This window comes from Petaurus breviceps, unplaced genomic scaffold (genome assembly GCF_028583685.1).
Source record: "Petaurus breviceps papuanus isolate PSGF00001 unplaced genomic scaffold, PetGlider_PUasm1.0 79, whole genome shotgun sequence".
In the NCBI taxonomy this organism is placed as follows: Eukaryota; Metazoa; Chordata; class Mammalia; order Diprotodontia; family Petauridae; genus Petaurus; species Petaurus breviceps.
In genome coordinates this window covers 16,798,901-16,818,261 of record NW_027186523.1, presented here as the reverse complement: position 1 = coordinate 16,818,261, position 19,361 = coordinate 16,798,901, and the positions used below count along the sequence as shown (strand labels likewise).

General features: G+C 34.3%; 1 protein-coding gene across 5 annotated transcripts in view; it reads right to left on the bottom strand.

The window, feature by feature from the left end:
- Positions 1–1,970: 1,970 nt before the first annotated feature.
- The window catches only part of PRPF18 (pre-mRNA processing factor 18), a 533,171-nt gene continuing 515,780 nt past the window's right edge, over positions 1,971–19,361 (bottom strand). For 3 of the 5 annotated variants that reach the window (XM_069106429.1, XM_069106428.1, XM_069106430.1), the window contains 3 exons: positions 18,579–18,734; positions 13,969–14,028; positions 1,971–2,531 (listed from right to left, as the gene is read on the bottom strand). In XM_069106429.1, the coding sequence (XP_068962530.1) occupies positions 2,451–2,531; positions 13,969–14,028; positions 18,579–18,734 (297 nt within the window). In that variant the 3' untranslated portion in view covers positions 1,971–2,450. The remainder of the gene's footprint in view (positions 2,532–13,968; positions 14,029–18,578; positions 18,735–19,361) is intronic. The other 2 variants (XM_069106431.1, XM_069106432.1) reach the window with 1 other exon arrangement.

Genomic DNA, 19,361 nt, shown 5'->3' with positions numbered 1-19,361 from the left:
ACTTTGTTATACAAGAAATAACAGTATTCTTTTTATCATTTATTCAGTTCAAAACAAGGTCAAACTAAAGGGCTAGAGTAGATCAGGAAGCCACTAGAAAGGAAAGGCTTACAAATAAAAATAAGTTGTGCTGCTATAATTTACATTTCCTCTTCCACTAAATCTTTCTAGGAGTTCACAGGGCACAGCAAATCATCAAGATTTATTATTAATGACAGCTGCCTTCCTCTGTTTTCTCAAAATTCACTTCTGCCTTCCTGAAAGATCTGAACTGTCCTTTGTCATCAATATTCAATTTTGTTCTTCTGGCTAGGATTTGTTTTCTTAATTTTTCCCCAAAGATTGAAATCATTAACATGATTTCTAGACTGCCTCCTGTTTGATGTTTTCATTTGGGTTTCAATACAGAAGAGCCCTGTTCCATTACTGAGCCTGGCAGGGATTCTCTTAGGAAGTCCTACAGATTACTTTTAAAGCAAAAGAACTGTTTTCCCAATTTGGATAAAATGGGACAACTAGTATATTTCTCTCTAAAAAAGAGGAAAAGTACACATCCACCAATTATGTCCAATACTTTCCTGTCTTTGTGCATTGGCTCATCTAGATCCCTATCTAGAATGTTCTCCCCCTCTCCTCCTTTACCCACACTGAATTCCTATCGATCCTTGAAAGATCAAGTCAAATGATTCCACCTATAAAAAACAACCTTCCCTGGGCACACCCACTTCCTACTTTGTTTTGTTCTTCAAATGCTCTTATATGTTGTATATTTTGTATCATAGGTTTGTGTTTGATTCCACTAAGAGACTACACATGGCGACATATCTTTTCTAAACCTATATCCCCAAGTATAATAGTTTCTTTACCTGTGTAAAGGTACGTAATAAGTGTTCACTGATGTATATATTAAAGTTACTGCCAATTCTCTTCAAGTATTTAGAACAAGGGTCCTTAACCTATAGCTAGGGATTTTTAAAAAATATATTCTGGTGACTATATTTCAATACAATTGGTTTTCTTCGTAATCTTATGTATTTTATTTCATGCATTTAAAACACAGTCCTTTGAGAAGGTTTGTGTGTCCTGTTCCCCTTCTTCCACCCCCAGATTTCTAAAGGAGTCCATGACACAAAAAAGGTTAAGAACTCTTGGCCAGAAATACTTGTGTGCCTGCATTCAAGCACTTGGCCTTCTCTAATTCCTACTAAAACCTCTTTTCTTCCTGACTTCTCAGTTAAGTGAATGTAGAGCCAATTATGACCAACAGTCTGTGGCTTCATACTACAACTACTAAGAAGCCAGCTGTGGCTCATGAAAGTGCCTTGACTATCCTCACTTAGTTAATTAATGACATCCTCTTTACTTAATCCACTAAACTAACCAATTCTTCTCTTTCTTCTACATTCAGTTACATATCATATTCAATACAATGACTAGACAGCACTGCACCTTGGGGGTGAGGGGGAGTAACCTGTGCACAGGGAGAAATAAAAGCAAGTATTTATTTATCTAGTAATTTGGAACTAGGAAATACTATCATCAAGTGAACACTCATGGTAACAAAAGCACCATCTGCTTTGCCCTCTGCTACTTAGTAAAATATGGCAGAAAGGCACAATTACGTGACTAATTAACAGTGTATGGCAAGATCCTAGACAATCCTGGCCTAGGAAGACCAAGAGGTTTTTGAATTTATCACTGTTTTGGCTGGATATTCCATTTCCTACAAGGAAGCATTTAATTCATAATCTCGTATGTAGAGATCACTAAATTTCTTTAGAAATCTGCATAGTAAGATATGCCTTAACTTTTAAAACAACTATTTCCTGATTATTTCAGCTTATCTAAGATATTAGCCTAAGAAAAATCTGAAAAACAAGATCAGAAACCAAAGAAAAACAAATGGGTCACAAAATTAATAGTCAAACCTGTAATGGAAGCCAGAAAAAAAATCAGACACATTTAAGAAATTCAAAGGTAACCAAGGGATGCTGTATTTTATAGGTAGTTGTTGAAGAAGAAAAGCTTTTCTCTATAAAACGAATATAATTATAACATGAAAATTAATACTTTACAGAAATAATTACAAGTCAACCTCAAATGTTTTCTTCTAATCATTTACCAACAACTTCCACATCGGATGGGAAAATGTTCAATAAGAATACCTCGATGACTGCTGTCTATGTATGTTAAGTATCAGGAAATAAGCCTTGGTACTTGACTTTGAGACTGTTAAAAATCAAAACATGATTTAACAATCAAGAGTCTGCTGTCATATTTGATGAAAGAACCAAACAGAGTTCTCTACATAAACAAAGAAATTAATTTGGTAGAAAACGGCTGCTCCCAAAACTTGATTCTTTCTCTCTCCTTCATTCCTGGTAGCAGTTTCCCAAAAGGCCACAGGTCTTAAGCTTCTTATTGTTCTATAGCTCCACAGAGAAGAGTTATCATAGTGCATTGTACTCCACACATTTTGATGGGTCTGTTGAGAAGTGCTTCTGACAAATGGTCATTAATCTTTTCAAACCCTAAGAAAAGAAAATAGTAAAAATTAAAATACTTTAAAAAATTTTACATACTCATCATATAATAGTGAAAATAGACTGCTCTGAAGTAAAAGCAATTGCACAATTTAAGCCCTATCTTCAAGTTCTACTGAGACGCCTCATGGTGTGATGATGACTGGGTTCTCAAAGGCTACACTGACAAAGCAAAAACCCTGGGGTCCTCCCCAAGCTGGAAAGGCTTCACACAAGGACCCAGCAAAGGACTGCTTTTTATGTGCTGTCCAAGGATGACGAAGGCTAGCTGCATTTACATGTCTCTACTTATTATGTAACAATGAATTTCTGCCAGATTTGTAATCTGCACTGACAGTACCCAAACAGATCCATGGAGTACTAAGGTATAAATAAATTTCCTATACTTCAAGTGTCTCTGATTTCATGTTACTGACGCCTAAAGAGGCTTCATGGCTATGATTATAAATGAAACAGAATACCTGCTGGTCAACATCTGAGAATTCTATGGATGGTATAGGGAAGGTTGCTGTTGTTCAGTTTTTCAGTTGTGTCCAATTCTTCATGACCCCATTTGGGGTTTTCTTGGCAAAGATACTGGAGTGATTTGTCATTTTCTACTCTAGCTCATTTTACAGGTGAGGAAACTGAGGCAAAGAGGGTTAAGTGACTTTCCCAGTCACATAACTAGTAAGTGTCTGAGGCCAGATTTGAACTTGTGAAGATGAATCTTCTTAACTCCAGACCTAGAATTCTATCTACTGCACCATCTAGCTTCCATGCAGAGTAGGTATTTACTTAATATAAACTGAATGGGGGGAATAAAAAAATTTCTAAAAACATATACATTCATCATCAATGGCCCACTGATTTAAAAGGTACCAAAAACATCATCACTAAGGTTCAGGCATTTTATTCTTATCATCAAAATCAGCTAATTACTCAAACTCTTAATTGAAAAAACATAGGCACACAAATCTACCCAAGGGAATTTACATTTTTCCCTACCACAAGTAAACAGTTAAAAAATATGAGGCTTTTGTTACTGCTGCGTTAATCATTAAACTCCAGCTAGGCTCTAGCTAATTCAGAAAATCTGACCAACAAAATTTTCTAACTGTTACCTTGTGATTTTTAAGCCAATTTTGAAACATCCCATTTGGAGGTTTTGTTTAATTATCTTTCATTATTTAATTATCTTTAAAGATAGATTTTTCCCAAAGAGACCATTGAAAAGAAAGCCTATTTAGACCCGAAATAATATGTTTTACTCCCATTTTCTCTTCTCCCTTTTGCTGCTCAGGTACTTGCTTTAAAATAAATAGCATTCCCTTCTCATAGCCCAGCTTGTCCTGAAGTGAAACTTTAATCCCATGTTTGCAAAATGTGATCTGTAGCCATGGAAATGAATGTGATATCATTAATTTGGCATCTTAAATCCCCTGAAGGAATAGGTAAGGAGAGAGACATGGGGCTAAGAAAGAGAACACTCCTGATGAAAAATAAATAGCTTTAGTCAGCAGCAAAACATGACAAGAATTATTATGAGCAAATGAAAAGTAAATTGATGTAATTCTGCTGAATGTAATTTTCATTCCATTTTAACAGTGGATTTCTAAGGGTTTATTCCATGTGGTAAAGGAGGATTTAAGCTAACTAAATGGGCAATGATTTAAAAATATATACTCACATTTAGCCTGAAATTATCCTAATTCCCCAGAAATTGTAAAACTTTGACAGTTTATGGCATAAATAGCTACAACAAAATATTACTATCCCATTTTCAATATGGTTATATAGTACACATTATGGATCTTCAAAGGTTCATAATCAAAGCACATAACAGACTTGTTAACCAAACATAGGCCAATGTCTTAAATTGTATCAATCTACTCAGGATGTGATTGCCACAGGATTGGAGAACATCTCTTACTCAATAAAACAATGAGGCATGAATTTACAAGCAGACATTTCCTTGCATGTTTTTCACAAGAAACTAAGTAATTAGCACTTATAATAAAAACAAAGCATCAAAAACAGGTGCCATCATTCTAAAATGTTAAACAGTATTAAAATTCTAAATCACTATCTTTCTCAATTTTTTTGCTTCTTAGAAGCATTATCAAAACAATGGCACCACTTTCTGTTAACTATGATAACCTTAAAATCTACAAACATACTAAATAAGATAAGATTTCACTCATCTCCAGGAATGGTGGTAAGTAACAGGTTAGATATACTGGTTATGGAAAGTTAAGGTTCATCTTTCACCAAACTATCCATTTCCTACAAAATAACCCTAAATCTGTACTGAAAACTACCTCTATCAATTCAACTCCAACTTTTATAAAAGAACAAGCTTTTACTGAAACCAGGCTACAACCACTAGATTAGTCTGCCTTATGTTTCTTTAATCAAACTAACACTAGAGAATGTAGCTTAAGGGAAGTACATGTTCCTGGGATCTAGGAATTGGAAGAGATTTCAGAATACAGTCCAGACCATATCAAACCCCCTGACACAGGGCTTATAAGTGCCCATTCAGTCTATCTACCTAAAGTACTTTAGGGAATTCATTACATCCTAACACAGGCCTTTCTAGTTTGAGTTAGCTCTTTTATTTAGGAAATTTATCCTTAATCTGTCTTCTTGCAATTTCCACCTACTACTCCTATTTCTATCCTCTGGGATCAACTCAAATTAACCTCATCACCTCTTCCATAGGACCCATGTAATGAGGTTTAAAGAGCAGTATTTCTAGAGAGGTCCTAATTCATATATGCCTTCATGTATGTAGTCTTCTAATTTCCAGTTCCTTCAAACAGCCCTCATATCACATGGGGCCTAGACTTTTCACCATCATGATCACTCTTCTCTTGACATATTTCAGTTTGGTAATAATTTTCCCAAAGTATATATACTCCCATAAATGAACAAAATACTCCAAAAGTGGTTTGACCATGGTAATGTACCTCAAGGTTATCACTTCCCTAATTCTGGAATGTACCTTCAATTAGGACCCAAAATTATACTGATCTTTGTGGGTGGGACCCTGCTGTGTCAAGTTACTGACCCACACTGAGCCTGCAATCCACTAATACACCTATATATCTTTCACACAAATTATCAGTTAGCCATACTGCTCCTATCTTGTATTTGGAAAACTTATTTCTTAAAAACACAAAAGTAGGTCTTTTACATTTATTTTTATTCAAGTACACATTTCTAGCTTGTTGACATTTTTAAATACTTCCCTCCAAGCTTCATGTCACCTGCCAGTTGAACTAACATACCGTTTGTGCCTTTGTCCAAATCACTGATTTTTTAAAAAAAGAAGTGAAAATAGGGCAAAAGACAGGGTCCTGGAGCACTCTACCAGAAAGATCCTTCTGCACACAGGTTCTTAACCTTTTTTACGTCATTGTCCCTTCAGCAGTCTGGTGAAGCTCAGCATAAAAATATATGGAATTACAAAGAAAACTTCTGGTTAATGAAAATAAAGATGTGATTTTTTTTTCTATCCAAATTCAAAGACCTACTGAAATCTATCCAGAGACTCTCAGGTGGCATGTAAACTCCAGGTTAATAACTCCTGTTCTAGGATGATACTAATCTTTCCATCACTACTCTTTGTCCAGTCATTCAACCATGAAAAAATAGACCTAACCATACTATCATCTAGTCCACACCTTTAACAGAATCCACAAGGATAGCATAAAAGGTTCTATTAAGCACCTTGCTGAATTCCAGGTATACTTATGGCTTTGGAATTCCTGTGAGCTATCAATAGAGTTACCCTGTCAAGAAGAAAAAGGGGAATAGGTGTAACTTGTTATTGTTGAAACCATTCTGGCTTTTAATGATCATTTGCTTCCTCTTCAAAATACTCACAAACTATTCAAAGACTCACAGGACTAAAGTTTCAACAATCTCTCTTCTTTCCTTTTATGAAAGTAGGAGCCATATTTACCTCTCTCTGATCTTATAACACTTCTCCCCCAAGATTTCCTAAACCAACTGCTTATCAATCAGACTGCCAGTTTTTTAGATGAATAATAAGCTATTTCTTATTACTATGCATCCCAAAATAATTCTGGTACTTCACAACATATCACTAATGGTGAAAAATCAGAACCACTTAGCAGTACATCCTAACAATATGTAGAAGTCTTTAGTTGAATCACATATATCACAAGATTCTAATAAGCATTCAAAACAATCTCAATAATAATAATAATAATAGCAACATTAAGTCACAATACAGTTTACAATACCTTGCAACAACCCTGCGGGCTATTATAATTTTACAGAAGGAAAAACTGTCAAATGACTTGCCCATAGTGATATAGCTAATGTTGATATTGGACTCAAAGCCAGATTTACTGATTATAAATTCAATATCTCTTAAGAACTAGACTGAAAGATTGAGATGTAACCACTGATTCTCCCTCCTTACTTCTACTTTAAGGAAAGTAACCTACAATGTGACATTCACGTATAAGTAATTCAGTACAACAATTCGGGGTATTCTCTGAGATACAAAAATGATTAAGCTTACACCAACCATACTTGCTGAACATTTGAAAAAATTTTCTGACACTAAGTTTCAAACATTCATTCTTAACCGCAACATTAATTAGCCTAACACCACATGCATAATCAATCAATCAACAAACATTTATTAAGCAAGTACTGTGTGCCAGGCACTGTGGTAGGTGTTATGAAGGGCCATGGATGCTGCAAGCATCAGCTTCAGGAAATCTTTCAGCAGAGTATATCACTAAAATCAAATTCTTCTGAGCAAAAGCCATACTAGCATTTAATTGACAAAATAACCATTCATGTAACTGCTATGGATATAAAAATCTCCTGGGGAGCCAACAGATGCAGGTATTTCCACACAGCTGCAAGTGAAAAGGTCTCACTACAAAAATTAAATGCTTAAAAAACACTCTGCACATGTGGAAAGCATACTGGAAAATTTTATTCCAAAAGACGAAAACTGATAGCTTGGGACAGACTAAAACTGTTCCCACAGTTTCTACAATGAAACAAGATGATGTGTTAACTTTTTTATTTTTATTACTCTTCTCTACAGGTGAATATACTTTCATTTCCAATATTAATGATGCAAGATGGTGGAGTAGGAGCAAAAAGTCACCTGAATCCCCCAAAATTTCCCCCCAAAGAACTTTATAATGATGCCTCTAACTGAATCCTGGAGCACCAAAACCAACAAAAGGTCAGGTGAGTCAGGTCATGCAGAAGGATCTGTCTCCTCAGAGCAGTGGCGGGTCTGCAGTGCTGTGCACACCCTGCCGTGTGGCCAGCAGCAGGCCTTGGAAGCGGCTGCATCAACAATAACTTCAAGAGCCTCAGCTCACAGATGGGAAGGCAGTTGGACAAATGGTCCAAAAGAGATTACAGGGTACCCTTTGCTGGTGCTGAGTTCAGGACCCTGTTATATTACCCATACACAGTTCCAGATGGCAATCCCAGGATGAACAGGAGCACTAGCACTTGTGGTCACAGGCAAACAGAGGCTCTGGTCACATTTTCAGGGCAGATAAGATTACTTTTGTTCACTTACAAGGGAGCAAGGGCCCTGGTCACAGTTCCAGGGAGAAAAGAGTACTAGCACTTGTATACAGGGAACAAGGTCACCTCCTGGTTAAAGACCAGAGCACAGATCAGGAAAGAAGCAACCACACCTTTCCTTAGACCATACCACTTTGAAAGCAATGAAAATCTACAGCCCTCCAGAAAAGAGCAACACAAAAAACCTGAAACTTGGGACAGTGCCCCTTCCACCCTGAGAACAGAGCCCAACTTTAAAGTTGTAAATCAAGAAAGAGGATGGAAAAATAAGCAAACAACAAAGAAATTACCTCACCATAAAGAGTTACTATGCTGAGGAAAAATCAAGACACAACCTCAGAAAACAATGATCTCAAATAAACTACAAGATGTCCAAAAAAAGGTACAAGCAAATTCTCAAAGAAAAAGCAAACAGGACACTAGCCCAACAAGAACTCCTGAAAGCGATCAAAGGGGATTTTTAAAAATCAAGGAAGAGAGATACAGGAAAAACTGAAAAACAGATATGATAGTGAAAGAAGAAAATTGTGAAAAGACAAACAGCTTAGTAAAAGAGGCACCAAAAAAAAAAAAAAAACCCTGCAGAAAATAACACCTTAAAAAAACAGAATTGGCCAAATGAAAAAGAGGCAAAAAAAAATCTACTGAAGAGAAGAACTCCTTAAAAAGCAGAATCAGCCAAATGGGAAAAAAGGATACAAAACATGACTGAAGGGAAAAAACTTAAAAATTAGAACTGAGCAAGTAGGAGCTTATGACTCCACGAGGCATCAAGAAACAAAATCAAGAGGACAGCTAGGTGGCGCAGCGAATGGAGTACCAGCCCCGGAGTCAGAAGGACCTGAGTTCAAATCTGACCTCAGATATTTAACACTTACCAGTCGTGTGACCTTGGGCAAGTCACTTAATTCCAGTTGCCCTGCCTTCCCCCCTCCAAAAAGCAAAACAAAAACAAAATCAAAAGAATGAAAAAATAGAAGAAAATGTGAACTATCTTATTGGAAAAACAAGTAACCTGGAAAATAGATCCAAGAGAGATCATTTAAGAATTATTGGACTGAGAGCCATGATAAAAGACAAACAAAATAAACCCCTACACATCATATTTCAAGATATTATCAAGGAAAACTGCCCTGATATTCTAGAACCAGAGAGTAAAATAAAAACTGAAAAAATCCACTGATAACCTCCTGAAAGAGATTCCAAAATAAAAACTCCCAGGAATATTATAGCCAAATTCCAGAGGCCCCAGATCAAGGAGAAAATGTTGCAAGCAGACAGAAAGAAAGGATTCAAATATCATGGAATATTCAGGATCAAACGAGATGTAGCAGTTTCCACGTTAACAGAGCAGAGGGCCTGGAATATGATATTCCAGAAGGCAAAAGAGGTAGGATTACAACCAAGAATAACATACTCAGCAACACAGAAATCCTTAAGAAAAAAAAATGGGTATTTAATGAAACAGAGTATTTTTAAGTAGTCCTTATTAAAAAAAAAAACTAGAGGTGAAGAGAAAATTTGACATTCAAACACAAGACTCTAGAGAAGGATAAAAAGGTAAAATGAATGGGAAATCATGAAGGACTCAATAAGGTTCAGTGGTTTATATCTATATATGGAAAGATGATAATTGTAATTCCTAAGAATTTTATCATTAATAGGACAATTAGAAAGAAGATACATGGAGGGCACAAGTGTGAGTTGATTATGATGAGATGATTTAAAAAAAATAAAATTAAGGGAGAAGACAGAGATGCACTGGGAGAAGGGTGAAGGGAGAAGAATGGGGAAAATTATCTCACATAAAAGGGATACAAATCGAAGAGCTTTTACAGTGGAGAGTAAGATAGGGGGTTGGGGAGTAGCAGGCAATACTTGACCCTTACTCTCTTCACAAAGAAGTGAGAATGCTATGTTGGGCATAGAAATCTACCTTACCCTACAAAGAAGCAGGATAGGAAGGGAATAAGAGAACAGGCAGGGGCTGGTAGAAAGGAGGGTGAATTAAGAGAGTGATCAGAAGCAAAACAGAGTTTTGAGGAAGGATAGGATAAAAACAGAAAGAAATAAAGGTAGAAGGATAAACAGAGAAAAATACAGTGGAGGATAATCATAACAATGAATGTGAATGGGATAAAATTCCCCACAAAAGGAAACCAGATAGCAGAATGGATTAAAAATCCGAATCCAACAACATGTTGCTTACAAGAACACTTGAAACAGAGAGACAAACATAGAATAAAAATAAGGGGCTGGAGCATAATCTATTATGGTGCAGCTGAGGATAAAAAAAAATTAAGGAGGGATAGCAATGAGGATATCAGACAATGCAAAAGCAAAAACAGACCTAATTAAAAAAGAGATAAACAAACAAGCCAAAAGGGACTATAGACAACGAAGTAATATCAATACTAAACATATATGCACCAAATGGCATAGCATCCAAATTCTTAAAGGGAAGATAAATGAGTTACAGGAGGAAACAGACAGTAAAATTATTCTAGTGGGGGAGGGGACCTCAACTTTTCCTTCTCAGAACTAAAAAATTCTAACATTAAAATCAACAAGAAAGAAGTTAAGGAGATAAGCAAAATTTTAGAAAAGTTAGATATAGACCTCTGAAGAAAAGTGAATGGAAATTGAAAAGAGTATATACCTTTTTTTCTCAATTGTACATGATCTTTTCACAAAAAAATAACAATGTACTGGGACATAAAAACCTTACAACCAAATGCAGAAAAGCAGAAATATTAAATGTATCCTTTTCGGAACATAATGCAATAAAAATTACATTCAATAAAGGGCTATGGAAACAGATTAAAATTAACTGGAAACTAAATCATCTAATTCTAAAGAATGAGTGGGTCAAAGAACGAATCATAAAGACAAGCAATAATTTCATTAAAGACAATGACAATAATGATACAAGGTTCCAAAATTTGTGGGATGCAGCCAAAGCAGAAAAACTAGAAAAAGAATAAATTAAAAACCCCCAATTAAACATCAAAATGGAAATCCTGGAAAAAAAGAAGAAAGCTTAGTAAAACTGAAAGTCAAAAAAACAACAACCATGGAACTAATAAATAAAACCATTAAAATAGATAATCCATTGGTTAATTTGATTAAAGAAAAAAAATTATCCATATCAATAGATGCAAAAAAGCTTCTGACAAAATATAACAATCATTCCTAATAAAAATACTAAAAAGCACAGGAATAAACTGAGACATTTTTAAAATGGTAAATAGTATCTATTTAATACCAAGAGCAAATATTGTCTATAACTGAGATAAAAGAGAAGCATTCCCAATAAGATGAAGTGTGAAGCTGGGATGCCCATTATCACCACTATTATTTAATATTGAACTAGAAATGCTAGCTAAAGCAATAAGATAAGAAAAAGAAATTGAAAGAATTAGAAGAGGCAATGAGGAAACAAAACTATCACTCTTTGCAAACATGATAGTGTGCTTAGAAAATCAACTAAACTAGTTTAAGTAATTAACCATTTCAGCAAAGTTATTGGACTAAAGTAAACCTACATAAATCATAGGCATTTCTATATACTATGGACAAAATGCAGAAGGGGGAGGGGCGGCTAGGTGGCACAGTGAGTAAAGCATAAGCCCGAGTTCGGTTCCGGCCTCAGACACTTAACACCCACACCCACACACACAAAAAAACTAGCCGTGTAATCTTGGTCAAGTTATTTAACCCCAATTGCCCTCCCCAAAAAAAAAAAATGCAGAAGGAAGAGACAGAAAAATTCCATTTAAAGTAAGTGAAGACAACATAAAATACTTGAAAGTCTACCTGCCAAGACAAATGCAGGAAGTATATGAACACAATTACTGAACAGTTTTCACACAAATTTTTCACACAGGTCTAAATAACTGGAGAAATATTAATTGTTCATGGGTAGACCAAGCTAATATAATAAAAATGATAATTCTACCTAAATTTATTCATTGTCATAATATCAATCAAATAATAACAAAATTCATCTGGAAGAACAAAAAATCAAGAATATCAAGGGAATCACTGAAAAAGAAATGTGAAGGATAATGACCTAGGAGTACCAGATCTCAACTGTATTACAACGCTGTAATCATAAAAAAAAAAAAAAATCTAGTACTGGCTAAGAAATTAAGGGGTGGATGAGTTGAAAAGATCAGGTACACAACAATAGGGTTAAGAACAACTAATGACCCACTCATTTGACAATTTGATAAAGATTATTGGAAAAAATGGAAAGCAGTTTGGAAGAAATTAGATATAAATTAAAATCTCACAACATATACCAAGATAAGGTCAAAATAGTTACATGACTTAGACATAAAGGGTGATATCATAAGCCTATTAGGGGGCTCTGGAATAGTTTATCTGTCAGGTCCATGGATAAGAGAAGAATTTATGATCAAACAAGAGACAGAAGAACATTATGGGATTTAAAAAGGATAGTTTTGATTACATGAAATTAAAAAGATTTTACACAAACAAAGCCAATGCAGCGAAAATTAGAAGGAAAGCAGGTGACTGGGGAACAAAATTTTATAGCAAGTTTCTCTAATAAAGGTCTCATTTCTCAAATATATAGAGATTGAGTCAAATTTATAAGAATATGAGTCATTCCACAATTGATAAATGGTCAAAGGGTATGAAGAGGCATTTTTTGGAAGAAGAAATCAAAGCTACCTATTCACATACGAAAAAATACTCCAAATGACTACTGAGTAGAGAAATGCAAATTAAAACAACTCTCAGGTGTACCACCTTATACCCAGGACACTAGCTAACATAACAGAAAAGGAAAATGACAAATGTTAGAGGGGATGTGGAAAAACAGGGACACTAATGCACTGCTGGTGGAATTGTGATGTGATCCAATCATTCTGGAGAACAATTTGGAATTATGCCCAAAGTGCTACAAAAGAGTATGTACCCCCCATTGGTCCAGCAATGCTATTATTGGCTATCTCAAAGAGATAAAAAGGAAAAGAACCTATATGTACAAAAATTTTTTACAGCAGCTCTTTTAGTGGTGGCAAAGAACTGGAAGTTGAGGGAAGGCCCATCAATTGGGGAATGGCTGAACAAGTTATAGTATCTGATTGCGATAGAATACTATTGTGTTATAAGAAATGAGGAGCAGGATACTTTCTGAAAAACCTGGAAAGACTTACTTGAACTGATGCAAAGTGAAGTGAGCAGATCAGAACACTGTACACAGTAACAGCTGTAATGACTTAGCTATTCTCAGAAATACAAAGATCAAAGACAATTCCAAAGGATTTTTTATTAAAAATGCTAACCTCCTCCGGAGAAAAAACTTGAGTCTCAATGCAGATAAAACATAACTTCTTTTTAAAATTGTGTTATTCTTGGGATTTTTTGGTCTGTGTTTTCTTTTGCAACAAGGCTAATATGGAAATATTTTCCATGACTGCACATGTATAATCAATATCAAATCGCTGCTTTCTTGAGGAGGAGGTCAGTGCTTAGGAAGGGGAGAATTTGGAACTCTAAACATTCTTTTTTTTTTAAATGATGAGTTTTAAAAAAACTTTTTTTTACATTTAATTGAAAAAAAATAAAAATAAGTTAATCACTTCCCAGAATGAAGCATCATAAGAACATTCAATCTGAGCAAAGAACTCACTTAGCTAAGGTGAGGAAATATTTTTGCCCAAATGACTATAGATTTAACTCACTAACATATTGCAATGTGATAGAGGGTGGTCTGATTCCTCTCCACCTGCCAACACTTATGTGGGTCAGAAAAAGTTTCATGTTTAGTGACAAGACTATAGTTACTCATGTATCCCAAAGTGAACTGGCAACTCACCTTTTCTCTAAGTGTGACTACCAGAGGTACCGGCATAATCCAGAGAGAATATGCCAAAACCTGAAATAAACACAGGAAAACACCTGTAGCAAAATGCTGGAATTACTTCTTTATTTTGGAATGTGAAGACTTAAGGTCATAGAAATCTTAACTAGTTAAAAGATTAAAAGAAGACTTGTTGATTATTTTGTCTTTTGTTAATGGATATTAAAGAATTATACTGAATATTTTATTTATGATTTGTTATCTTGGTATGGGGCAAAAAATGAATTGGTAGTGAACTTCCAATTATCTATTCTAATGTGAAATTATCAATAAATTCTTAGATAATCTAAAATACTTATTTTAGTTATCAATTTCAGGGTTTTTGTTTTTAATATAAGTTTTTTTCAGAGCTGTCAAGAAATACACTTACTTACTTGTCAGGGTCACAGGATCAAAGACTTAAGGCTAGAAAGAATATTAGGGAGCATCTAGTCCAATATCCTCATCTTAAAAAAGATAAAATGATTAGCCCAATGTTATACAAATAGTAGGTGGCAGAGCCAGGATTTGAACCCAATTCCTCTCCCTACAGTTTCAGTGTTCCTTCTTCTATCCCTCAATGCCTACTAGGACCCCAACAGCTAAGCAGGAAAAAAGGAGATATGTTAAGTATTCACATATTCACAAGATTTGAAGTCAATTTCAACATTTCTCTTTTCTCCTGCTTACCTCTGAGGGTCTAATGCATAGTGTAATAACTCAAATGTAGGTCAATGGCAAAGAGATTAAAAAAAAAAAAAGGAAAAGCCTGAATGACTGAAAAACACAAACCTAATTTATGGTCGGTCTCTGAAACATAAAAGCTGACTATAAAGTATTCCTTAATAGAATTCTGAAAAATAAAGCAAACTGTTTGGCAAAATATACAGGCCCTGGAACTACTGTTGCAAAATTTTAACTGAAACTACAAAATTCTAACTGGAATCATTATAAAGTTAAGTTCTGGGTTTATGAATAGTTAATAGCTATCTATACCTTATTTATTTGTTCTAAATGGTTGTAAAACAAATCTTTATAGTGAATTTAATTTTTTGAGAAAAGGAAAAGATTCACTACATTTAATATATAGGCTTTCCTGAAATAGAAAATTTTTGCTATATATTCTGAATGTTCTGCTGTGCATATGACATTTTTTCTTTTCTTATTTTATATTTAAGTTTATAAAGTATTTCTTTTTCTTTTCTTATTATGTATTTAAGTTTTAGTTTTGTCTAAAATTTTTGAAAGATAATAAAGAAAAAAGGAACAAAAATATACATAAAAATTTTTTAAAGGCTAAAAAAAAGAAAAAAGAAAGAAAGGGAAGAGCTAGAACATCTTTTACAATTAAAGTCAATAGAGGCCTGAATATGGCCAAGAGCTGAAAAGATTTGAGGCCCAATAGTCCTAGTCCTATTAGATGTTTTACACTATATTTCATAAACTAAAAGATTTTCTTTCTCAGTTAAACAAATGCTAATCTTTCAAATATATGGCATTCATGGTTATTTTCTAATGTAGAGAACAATTAGTACATTAATTCTGTATTAATCATTAAGCATTTAAATTGGTCTTTAAGGATACTGTAACTAATAAGTTGTGGAAAAATCATGGTATCCTAAAATTAGAAAGGAGCTCAGAGACCATCTAACTTCAATTAATATCTAAGCAAGAATCCTGCCTAAAATAAAGCCAACATGTAGTCCCTATCCTTTACTTAAAGACCACCAGTGAGGCAGGAATCCTTTCCCATGAGGGGTTTTCCATTCCCTGTTTGGACAGGTCTGATGGTTAGAAAGGTTTCTTAAACATCAAGCTGAAAATTACATCTGCAACTTCTACCCAATGCTCCTAGTTTGACCCTCAGTATCCAAGTTAAAAGCACAACACTTGCACCGGCACCAGAGTCAGGAGGATCCGAGTTCAGTTCCGACCTCAGACACTTAACACCCACACAAAAAAAACTAGCCGTTTAACCTTGGGCAAGTTACTTACCCCCAATTGCCCTCCAAAAAAGAAAAAAAAAAAGCACAACACTCAGCAAGAAGATTTAGCATTTAAATTACAATAAACTGAATGAGACATTTTACAAAATTCTATCTGAAACAGCAATTTATCTTCCTCCAAGTAGCACTAAGGCATGCACAACATCCCTGGGAAGCCATATAGAAGGAAGAGATTGGAAAGGGGCGGGGGAGAATTACATGAAATAAAGAGATTTTTCAAAACAGAAGGGAAGGACAGTTTTTCATACCACATAGCTTCTAGAAGACACTGGTAACCTTCCAAAGCAACATTTATATTATTATACACTACTATTGTATAATAATATTTGGACATATTTATACTTTTATAGGATCACAAAAAAGAATCACACAGCTTGAAAAACTTTGGTGGAGATGGGCTCAATACTAATGGAGTCATAGAAATAACTAAACTAAGTGTACAATGTATACATACATGGTGTATTGAAGTATTTAATATTTACTTAAATATCTATTATTACATGACCAATATAATAGGTTATTAAATATAATAAATCATCAAATATTTAAAGACATTTAAATGTGAAAATTATTCTATTTATATTTCTATTATCAAAGTTGAGCAATTATACTTTTAAGTATAATTTTTTGTGGTCATCAGAGTTATTCCTCATATGTGTGTATATTTCCACAGGTATATTTAAATTTCTTAAGTCCTATGATTAAGCCCAGAGAGTTAAGAAATATTATTACTTTGAAAAGCAGACATGATTAAGGCACAAAATACGGCAAGGAAACAAATATTCAGCATTTAAATTGAATTCTAAACAGAAGAATAATTCATAAAGTCAATACCCCATTCTAGGCATCACCTAACCTACATTTAGTCATTAGCAATAATGTACAGTACAGCATCATTAATTCAACAAAATATGGAATTTGAAAATTTGAAACTGAAAATCTGAAAAGAAGCTGTAATTTACTTTTTCGTTGAGAAATTTTTGTTGAACAAATTAAAAGCATGAATAAGAACATAGAGGAATATGTTCCCATTTAAGGGAACAAATCATTTGCAAACAGCTGTGAAATCATGACAATAAGTCTGGGTTTAAAAGTCAGAGAAACTGGATTCAACTCGGCTCCATTGTTGTAAGACCTCAAGCAAGTTTTAGTTCATTGCTCTAGACCTCAGTTTCTCCATCTGTTAAGACTAGGTGGTCTCTAAATCTTTTTTAGTGGTCTAGGTGGATTAGATGGTCTTTTCTAAATCCTACACTGTAAAATCAACTTTGGAGTTCTCCTGTTACAATTAAATAGATATGGACACACTATCAACCTCCCAAGAATTCATGGACACTGGGCAAATAATGAGATGGGTCTTAACTGGATGTGGAGAATGTTGGAATTTGTTTTGCTTAACTAAATATTTTTGTAAGGGGTTGGTTTTTCTTTTTCTCCAATGAAGGGAGTAGTGCGAAAGAAACTAGATTTTTTTTTCTATGTTCTGCAGCTAAAAGCAGATAGAGCACTGGACCAGTCATCAAGAAACTTGAATTTTAATCTGGCTTCAGACACTTACCAGTTGTGTGACCCTGAGGCAAGTGACTAAATTTCTGAATGCCTGTGTTTCCTAATCTGGAAAATAGGGATCATAATAGCAGCACCTATCTCCCAAGGCTTTTGTGAAGATAAAAGGTCATATTTATAAAGTGCTTTTGCAAATCTTAAAGGGCTATATAAACGCTAGCACCTATTAATATTAATTTTAAAAATTACATGTAAAAATAAATATATAACTGTATATTGCTTACTAATAATTCCTATATTTATCAGGATCTCTATTATGAACTATTTTAGGTCTAATTCAAATTATAATAATTTGAACATTTCTTTCAAATACTCTTCAATTTAAATTCTTCAGTAATTCAGTCTGGTCTCCCTATTTGGTTTGAATTAATGAGGTTTTACTCATTAATATGTACACATGTGTGTGTGTATATATGAATGAATGAATGAATAATAATTTATTAAGTGCTTACTATTTGCAAAGCACTATGCCAAGCTGAGGATACAAACAGAAAAGGAACAATATCCTTGCTTTCAAGGACCTCACATTCTAAACAGGGAAACAGCACAATATATATTTCAGTATTCAATAATTCAGATTTAGGGGCGGCTAGGTGGCACCAGCCCTGGAGTCAGGAGGACCTGAGTTCAAATCCGCCCTCAGACACTTAACACAAAAACTAGCCATGTGACCTTGGGCAAGTCACTTAACCCCAACTGCCCTACCTTCCTCCTCCAAAAAGCAAAAAAATAATAATAATAATAATTCATATTTAGTAGATAGCATATTTAAAAAAACCTAACTGAAATAACTTCAGTGTTAATGTAACTAAAATATAGCATGTGAAATTCTAAACAGCTAAAGGAAAATGAGTTGATAATCCCTGTTTGCCATTAATTCAACTGGAATATGTTAAATACCTCCATCCAATTTGCTACTTGCTATCTAAATATTTTCCTTACAAAATTTGATTTTTCAGAATATCTCAATATTAAAGCAAAGCTTTTGCAACTTCTTGCTCATAAATTGCTTACCTGAATATATTTTCTTTGTGTCTCATCATTTAGAACATGGGCAACGTGCTTGGAAAAAATCTTTTCTCGACCAGTTCTGGCATGGATACCAACCATAGTGACTCCAATAGGCCAAGGAGCATTTCCGATGGCCATCTGAAGATAAGCATCATTGGCCTATAAAGAGTTGAGTTTTTGATGAGAAATAAAAGGCAAAACATTCTGTGTAGGTATTAATTTTTCAATGATTTAATAATACTTTAGATAGAATTAAATGTTTTATGCCATTCTGTGAGTGTATGTATAAAAATATAAAATACTGTTATATTATTTATGCTTTAGAATGATTACAGAAATTATTCAAGGCAACAATCAATGGTAAAAATGGAAATTGGACCAGTTTATGTATACAAGATAAATAACTTCTTTGCATTGTTTTTTGCTATGGAGTTTAATGTCCTTTTCATATCTGGAATGAAAGAGGCAATTTAATGCACTGCTAGATATTCTAATTTAGGTTTCTTCAAGAACAATCTCCTCTACAGGTGGTTATACAGGGATACAGCATTTAATTAGTTTTTCCTAATCCAACTTGAAGATGTAGCTGTTCCCTGAATGGAATTCCCAATGAAAACCGTGGGTGTTCTATGCATAGGACGAAGTTCTTAACAGGTAGGTAAAGATGGAGGCCCACAAGTAAAATTTCAAAGTATTAAATTAGCTTCATTTTGGTCTCTCAAAAGCCCTAAACTCCAAAAAACCCTAAAACCAAATCTATCTAAATTGAAGAAAATGACCAGTAAA